The following is a 9,407-nucleotide window of genomic DNA, read 5'->3' as shown; positions in this document are numbered from 1 at the left end:
TAAATCACCGTCTAATCTTGGTTCTTACCTTCATAAATTTCACTATAGAAAATAAAAATAGGAATACAAATAAACCTAAATGGAAGAACTGATATAAGAAGTGCCTGATACAACCCCTTCCCTACTATGATGTGTTATGGCTTTTTTTCCACCTCACATTCGATAGACGATTTATTTCCGCCACTTTTTTCCAGCAGGAAGGATTAGAAATAGAATCGTCTGGAGGGAATTAAACCAAATTAATAATAATTATAATAATAATAATATCAGTGCATTACAGGAGGTAAATAAACAATAATAATAACAGTAAAAATAATAATAATAATAATAATAATAACAATAATAATGAAGTAACAACAACAATGGCGATGATGATAAAATAATAATAATAATAATAATAATAATAATAATAACAATAATAATAATAATAATAATTTATCATTCATCGTCTGATCCAGTGTTGCCCCAGAAGAGCCCAGGAGCCCGGGGGTAGGCTAGTTGGTCGTGACAATGTGGCATTACGTGAGCAATAAACCCAAGCCATCCCTTGGATATAAACCTGCACCCGCTCAATTCGATTTGGAAGCCCTTATTACCCACTGAACCACTAGGCACCATAATCTGGTAATATGGTTACCACCCAGTGCGGCATAGTAAATGGTTTCCTGGTGTACAGGAAACCATTTGTCTTGTCACTCAGTGTAGAGTCGCCAGTAGACAGATTGAAGAGAAAATAATAATAATAATAATAAGAATAAGAATAAGAATAATAGTAAGAAGAAGAAATGATGAAGATAATAATCATCCGGACCTCCTTTCCCACCCTAGAGCAGGGTGAGGAGTGGCAACGTCCAGACAGCCCAAGTTTGCCCAGTCCAATGAACCACGGTTCCATTCACTCATGATTCAAGCCTCCGGAATCCTGGCTCTATCTGATATGCCAAAAAACTTTCACCACATTCTGTAGCTTCACATAAATAATAATAATAATAATAATAATAATAATAACAATAATAATAATAATCTTTTTCGTTTTTCAAAGGCTCCAGCATGCTTACATGCGTCGGCCTTGGTTACCTAACGCCGGCTGTCCATGCTGCTCGATCTCTTGCAGCCTCCGTATTCAGTCCCACATCCCTGAAGTCACGCTCAGTGACCTCATCCCAGGTCTTTTTCGGTCTTCCTCTTGCAACCCTATCACTAACGTTAACACTTCTCACTTTCTGCACCCAGCTGTCATCCCCCATCCTCTCCACATGCCCAAACCACCTCAATATACCCCTCCTCATCACAATACCAATACACTCAAGTCTCATCCTGCCCCTCAACTCTTCCCTCTTGAATCTAGCCCCCCGAGGCCTCGCACTCAAGGACGCACTGCACATCCACCTAATCATTGTTATTTCTGTACATTTGAGCCTGCAAATATCCTCTTCCTTTACTACCCAGATCTCACTACCAAACAGCATTACGCTCATAACACATGCAGCATACAAAGATCCATTAGCACATATGCTCCAAATGCAAATTCTTTGCTGACGACATGAAGATTTACCTCAAGTTGCATCAAGACACCTGTTCCTCATTAGCTGCAGATATAAGTACGTGCCAGAAGGATATAGATATGGTGTACAATGTCACTGAGTCCTGGGGTTTACGTTTCAGTCTTGACAAGTGCACTGTACTACGATGTTGGAGAGGCCCAGTAGATTGGAACTCTATTGGCGCACTTCAGCACTATCACATGAACAATAGCAGCCTCTCTGTAGAAACTACACACAAAGACTTGGGTATCTTGGTTGACAGTTCTCTGAAATTTCATTCACACATAAGAAATACCGTAAAAAAGGCAGCAGGCCTGGCAAAAGATTTATTGAAGTCCACCCTCTGTCGTGACCGAGATTTTATGTTGACTTTATTCAAATCCCACATCAAACCCATCATGGAGTTTGGCTCCACTGTATGGAATACAGGCTACCACAGAGACCTGAGGCTCCTGGAGTCTGTACAACACAGATGGACAAAGCAAATCAATGGCCTGTCCGAACTCAGTTATGCTGACCATCTGAAAAACCTGGGCCTGTAATCTGTGAAAGGGAGACTTATCAGAGCTGACCTTATTAAATGCTGGAAAATCTTCCATCGCCAGTCCCCAATTGCACCGCCAGAGCTTTTTTCTCTTCCTTCATTAACTCACACCAGGGGCCATAGATTCAAGGTGGCCAAGCCCCGCACTTCAGCCGAGTGTAGACGCAGGTTTTTCAGTATCAGATGTATAGACCTCTGGAACTCTCTGTCGGATGATACTGTTAGTGCTGACTCAGTTGCATCATTTAAAAAGTCCCTCCACTCACAACTAGGTCACATACTGTTCGATTATACTGAATAACTACGATTCATAATTTGAAGTCTTTCAAGTAGTGCAACTACCGTGAATATGGCACAAAATTCAACCTCTAATCAATAGTCAATTCTGATGATGATGTTTATAAGACGGGGCTGCCGTGCCAGCAGGTATGGGTTGCCCTACTTCTTGAAAAGCAGATTCCTACCGAGCCATACTGTTAATTGTAATGGGGTAGTCAACCAGGTGAGTAAATGGAAAGAGAGCCCTCTCAGTGTTAGGAGGGGCAACAAGTCCATGAACATTTTCCAACCACTCCTCACTGTAGCCACAGAGCTAGTTCCAGCCCCACCTCCAGCACATAACATGTCTCCCAGATAAAGAAAAAAAAACTTCCTTTCACTTGACAGACTCACCAGCAAGCTCAGTCCTTTCACGTCTGACAATCTCGACATGCTTTCCCCGACACACAGCACACATGAAATCAACATTATCTCACAGTCTACCTGTAATACCACTACATCTCTTTTGCACCTACTTATCGCAAACACTGCACAAGATGGAATTACCTCCCACGCCCGTGTGGCAAAATTTCACATGGCCACTCTCTCTCTCTTCTTTGACAGTACTGTCACCAACCCTAGATACCATCACCATTGTTCTCTCTGCATTTACCCTCAGTCCCATGTGTCCCATACCATCTCTCCATTTTGTTAATCTTCCTATGCGTCCCTTTCATTCTCTGAATATTATCTGCATTTTCCCTCAAGCCCTTTTGTCCCATACCATCTCTCCATTTCGTAAATCTTCCTCCGCCTCCCTTTCATTCTCTGCAGTCAGCACCAAATCATCGGCATACAGCTCCCTACCCGTATCCCTGACTGCCTTGGAGAGAGCTCTAACATACTAGACCTCTTCCTTACAACTAATCCTTCTGCTTACACTGTTCATCTTTTCTCTCCACTGGGCTCCTTCGATCACAACCTGATCACCCTAACTTGTCCTATCACTCCGGTATGGCCTGTGGACCCTCCAAAGAAACGTTGTTTGTGGCACTTTGGAGCTGTGGATTGGGAAGTCCTCAGGCAGTACTTCCTTGATTTTCCCTGGAATAATTATTGCTTCCATGGCCGGGAGTCATCTGAGTGTGCCTTGTGTATTATGGAGGTTATTCTATCTGACATGGAAGCATACATTCCTTTCTCATATCCTTTCACTAATGCAAGAAAGCCTTGGTTTAATCACGCTTGTTCTAATGCTGTCCACAAAAAGGAGAGGGCCTATAAAAGTTACTGGAACCAACCCACCCCTGAAACACATCTTTTTTTTTTTTTTGTTTCTGCCCGGAATTATGCTAAGTCTGTTCTTCGCTCTGCAAAAAATAATTTCATCCGCACAAAATGCTCTCAACTCTCCAACTCGAATTCTTCCTGTCCCTTCTGACACCTTGCCAAAAACCTTTCTTACAACTTTACTTCATCATCCTTCCTTCCTCTTTCCTACTCTGATGGCTCTGTGGCTATTTCTTCTACTGATAAAGCAGATCTCTTCACTCAGACTTTCTCCTCCAATTCCACCTTAGCCGATTCCGGTGCTGTTCCTCCATCATTTCCCCCCTCTGACTTCCTCATGGCTGCCATTGAAATTTTTTCAGCTGATGTATTTTCTGCCATCACAGGCCTCAGTACTAATAAGGCATAAGGACCTGATGGAGTCCCTCCTGTTGTTCTCAAGAACTGTGTTTCCGTGCTTACACCCTGCGTAGTCAGACTCTTTTGCCTTTGTCTGTCAATTTGTACCTTTCCATCTTGCTGGAAGTTTGCTCTCATTCAGCCAGTCCAAAAGAATGGTGACCATTCCGAACCCTCTAACTATCGTTCAATTGCTTTAACATCCTGTATCTCAAAAGTTTTCGAGTCAATCCTTAATAGAAAAATTTTAAAACATCTTTCCTATCACAACCTTCTTTCTGATCATCAGTATGGGTTCCGTCAGGGATGATCCGCTGGCGATCTTCTCACCTACCTTTCAGACTCCTGGTCGTCCTCCTTTCGGGACTTTGGCGAAAGCGTTGCCATTGCGCTTGACGTCTCAAAGGCTTTGATCGAGTCTGGCATAAATCTTTAATTTCCAAACTGCCCTCTTACGGTTTCTATCCTTCTATCTGTGCATTCATCTCTAGCTTCCTTTCTGGTCGTTCTATAGACGCTGTTGTAGACGGCCATCGTTCTTCTTCTAGATCTATTAACAGTGGTGTTCCTCAGGGCTTTGTCCTATCGCCAACTCTCTTCCTTTTATTCATCAATGATCTAAACAGTACATCTAACCATATCCACTCATATGCTGATGACTCCACCCTTCACCTTTCCATTCGGTTCCCTGAACGACCATCTCAGCAGTTACTTCAACAAACAAGGGATGAGGCTATGGAACACCTAATGTCTGACTTGGCTTGTATCTCTGACTGGGGTAAAAAAAAAAAAAAGGTTGTTTATAATGCTTCAAAGACTCAGTTTTTACACGTGTCAACCCAACAAAATCTTCCATAGGTATACCCACTAATGTTTAATAACATTCAGCTTAATCCTGCATCATCCTTGAAAATGCATGGGTTTTCATTTTCTCGCGACTTATCTTGGAAAGATCATATTATATACATCTCTTGTAAAATCTGCTTCCAAGAGATTAGGTGTGCTAAGCCGACTCCGTTCCTGCACAACTGTTGACTCTATACACCGGTTTTATCCGCCTCTGTGTGGAGTACATCTCTCATGTGTGGGGAGGCTCCCAACATACAGCTCTTCTCAATAGGGTGGAGTCAAAGGCTTTTCATCTCATTAACTCTTCTCCTCTTGCTGACTGCCTTCAACCTCTGTCTCTTTGTAGCACTGTTGCATCTTTATCTCTGTTCTATCGCTACTTCAATGGTCACTGCTCCTCTGAACTGTCTCCATGCACTCCTCCACCTCTATGACGGGCGCATAGCACCCGCCTAGCAGCAAACTCTCATCCCTTTTCTGCCCAACTCTCTAATGCAAGAGTGAACCATTACTCCCAGTCCTTCATTTATGCAACAGGTCAGCTCTGGAACTGTCTCCCTCTGTCTGTATTTCCTGCTTCGTATGATCTCCAGTCTTTCAAACGCAGTGTGTCCAGGCATCTCGAAATGATCGGATCTTGAATTTGTCTCTCTCTTGTATTTTGTCATTGTCTTGGAAGGAACAATAATTGTGGGCTCGCGGCCTTTGGTTCCTTTTTCCTCGCAAAAATAAAATAACAACAACATCCTCCACTGGAGTCGAACTCCGAAGTCACATGAGAGAGCTTCATGTATCATGTTAAACAACAAGGGGCTCAAGACTGACCCTTGATGCACACCATCATTTACAGAAAACTCATCACTCAAATCTCCATTCACTCTTACCTGGGTGCGAGCACCCACATACATAGCCATAATCACCCTAACAAGCCACTCTTCGATCCCGTGCATTCTCATTGCCCACTTCACCACCTCCATTGCGATTGTCGAAGGCCATCTTTAAGTCAACAAAAACAAAGAACAGATCCTTCTTCTTTCCTCTATATTTTTCGTGACGTCTTTGAGCAATGAATATGGCATCAGTGGTCCCTTTGACTGGCATACACCCAAACTGCAGCTCATCAGTGTTCACATTTCTCTAATCATACCTTTCAGCACTCTCTCCATTACTTTCATTATCAGGTCCAAAAACTTTATGACTCTATAATATCTTTTTTCCCTGGCATTGTGCTCCCTTTTGCACACATTTTCAGTCACACTCATCAGCCAATCATCTGGGACAACACATTCATATATGCTCGTATTTATCAAGTAAATAACTAACCCCACTCCTATATCTCCTGAGGCCTTCAGCAATTCATCAGTCAACTGAGACACACCTGCTGTCTTCCCTATCTGCATCCTGCCTACTGCCCTGCTTACAGTAGCAGCGTCAATCAAAGGCCAAGAGACAAACGCTGGATCTGGTGGCTCCAAACCTTCCCTGTTCCAGTCAAACTCTTCATTCAACAACCAGTTATAATGCTTTCTTCAGGCGTCTTTAATATCCCTACTGTTCAACACTGTCTTTCCTTCATCATTCTTCACACACTGTTCACCTATGATATCTCTGATTTCCCTCTTCTGATTTGCCACCTTAAATATCATATTCATCGTTTCCACACTATTTAGGTTCTCCAGTAAAAGTCTCTGAGACTACAGCAATAATAAGAAAGGCATAATAAAAATGTCAGCAGATTACAGATGCAAGTGTAATGAAACTGGTTTTTATTTTTCCCTAGTAACCAAGGAGACTCATTCCTATCACATAACCAAGTATTGGGAGTATATGCCACAAACTACACGATTGACCCACTTCTGTTGGTTGAAAACAAAACAATAAAGAGGTGGGGGCGGGGTGCTGAGCTGAATAACATCGTCTGGTGGATTAATTATACAGGGATCATCGTCATCATCATCATCATCATCATCATCATCATCATCATCATCACCATTATTAACATCATCATTACGTCATCACCACTACCACCATCATCACAATCATCATCATCATCATCACGTCATCACCACCACCACCATGATCATGATCATCATGATCATCATCATCATCCCTGTTTCACCTCCAGACTCGACCCTGCCTTTCCTTCTCACTAATTCCATATCGCAATACTTAGCGACCCTTAAAAAATAAGTGAATTAAAAAAAATGATGTTCGGTAACTTGATGGAGTTAATCCGACAAACAGCGGCCCGAACGACCACCGCCACCACCACCACACTTGGGATGTTAATTAACTTCCAGGTAGTTAACGGTCCAATGATAAATATTAACGCCCCGTTGTATGGACCTATCACAATCATCCCCACCCCCACCAACGCCAGGGCCACGAGGGGCACCCCCACCGGCTCAGGGGCCACCCATACACCAACCCCCACTGATTGTAAGGCCTCCAGCGACACCAGGGCAAGGGGTACCCCCACCGGCTCAGGGGCCTTCACCAACATCCCCCGTGACCCGCCCCTCACCACCCCTGGTACTAACCTCCATCCAACCCACACCCACCCTCACCTACCCCTCACCACCCCTGGTGAGGCTACCAACCTCCACCCACCCCTTGCCCACCCTCACCCGCCCCTCACCACCCATGGTGAGGCTACCATCCTTCAACCACCCCACGCCCACCCTCACCCCCCCCTTACCATCCCAGGTGAGGCCTCACCTTCCCACACTCACCCCACACCGCAGCAAAACCACGTCTGCCATAGTAGTAATGCCGACGGGGCTTCTCCAGGCGACCGGGATGGTGCTCCAACTGGGGACCAGGAAAGCAGTGACTCCGGCAGCCTCACCGGGGACCGGGACAGCCACGACACCGGCACCCAGACTGGGGATTGCCAGGAGGGCCACACCAATGGCCATGGTCTGCTCTGGTCCAGTGGCTGCTGTGTGCCCTGGGCCAGTAATGTGGGGCCCACCGTGCCCTGGTACGAGGTCACCTCCAGGCCCTGGAACTGGGATGAAGAGCACGTCTCTTCGCCCAGTGAACACGGCCAGGCAGTGGCCTGGGAAGAAAACAAAATGCACTTGGATGAAGAGCACTGGCCGGCCGGCCAACAGAGCGATGGGATGGCCTGGGACTCCGTTGACCCTGACCTAGAGCCGGACAGTCCACCGCTGCAGGAGTACGATGCACCGTGTGACGAAGGGCTGGATCACGACAGGTCGGCTGACGGCAAGGTCGATAAAATGAGGAGGCGGAAGAGGAGGAGGAGGAGGGGAGTCTTCTGAGTCATCCAGGCACAATGGTTCTCTCTGTGTGTTATCTTGTGTGTTAAGTGTCATCTACCGGGTTGACCCAACCTGTCCTGCTGGGTTTACCCGTTGTGTCCTACTGGCTTTACCCGTCCTGTCCTTACTCTGTCAATCTATTTATCTGTCTATTTATCCATCTGTCTATCTATCTACAGCCAGAGGTCTCAATCCCGTAATGGATGGTCAAGGTGTTCTATCTGTCTATTTACCCATCTATCCATCCATCTATCTATCTATCTATCTGTCTATTGCCAGTCGCCCCAATCCCGTAAGGAGTGGTCAGGGTATTCTATCTATATTTATCTATCTGTCTACTGCCAGTCGCCTCAATTCCATCAGGGGTGGTCAGGGTGATTTATGTATCTATCTGTCTCTCTGTCTATTGCCGGTCTCCTCAATCCCATCAGGGGTGGTCAGGGTGGTCAATCTATCCATCTATCTATCTATCTATCTATTGCCAGTCGCCTCACACTCTTAAGGGGTGGTCAGGGTGTTCTGTCTATCTATCCATCTATTGCCACTCGCCTCAATCCCGTCAGGAGTGGTCAGCGTGGTAAAGGAGGCAAATGGCTACAAACTGGACAACATACAAAATATTTAAATAAAACTCATGCATATAGTCCAACAAATAAAAATTAATCAGACTAACATCACTCATATCAACCATCACAATATAAACATCAATTACCATCATCAGTATCAAAGCACTAAACATCACTTATACCAACCATCACTATATAAACATCAATTACCATCATCAGCATCAAAGCACTAAACATCACTCATACTAACCATCACTACATAAACATCAGTTAACATCAACATCAACATAAAAGCACTAAACATCACTCATACCAACCATCACTATATAAACATCAATTAACATCAACATCAACATAAAAGCACTAAACATCACTCATACCAACCATCACAATATAAAATCAATGAACATCAACATCAACATAAAAGCACTAAACATCACTCATACTAACCATCACTACATAAACATCAATTAACATCAACATAAACATCAAAGCACAAAACATCACTCATACCAACCATCACAATATAAAATCAATGAACATCAACATCAAGATAAAAGCACTAAACATCACTCATACCAACCATCACTACATAAACATCAATTAACATCAACATCAACATAAAAGCACTAAACATCACTCGTACCAACCATCACAATATAAAATCAAT

At 44.1% G+C, this 9,407-nt stretch overlaps 1 protein-coding gene across 1 annotated transcript; it reads left to right on the top strand.

The window, feature by feature from the left end:
* The first annotated feature begins 1,543 nt into the window (after window positions 1-1,543).
* LOC145407103 (uncharacterized) lies at window positions 1,544-2,086 on the top strand. Its single transcript, XM_080278124.1, has one exon. It carries the CDS (start codon window positions 1,544-1,546, stop codon window positions 2,084-2,086), a length of 543 nt encoding a protein of 180 aa, XP_080134250.1.
* The last annotated feature ends 7,321 nt before the right edge of the window (window positions 2,087-9,407 follow it).

The sequence above is a fragment of the Coenobita brevimanus genome, chromosome 72, assembly GCF_032717465.1.
Source record: "Coenobita brevimanus isolate Jiangsu-jjx chromosome 72, ASM3271746v2, whole genome shotgun sequence".
Lineage (NCBI taxonomy): Eukaryota > Metazoa > Arthropoda > Malacostraca > Decapoda > Coenobitidae > Coenobita > Coenobita brevimanus.
The sequence above is the reverse complement of the archived record's forward strand: the minus strand, read 5'-3'. Positions and strand labels throughout refer to the sequence as shown.

What these genes read in the sequence shown, in the direction of transcription:
- LOC145407103 (XM_080278124.1), top strand. Translation starts at nt 1,544, where the DNA reads ATGAAGATTTACCTCAAGTTGCATCAAGACACCTGTTCCTCATTAGCT.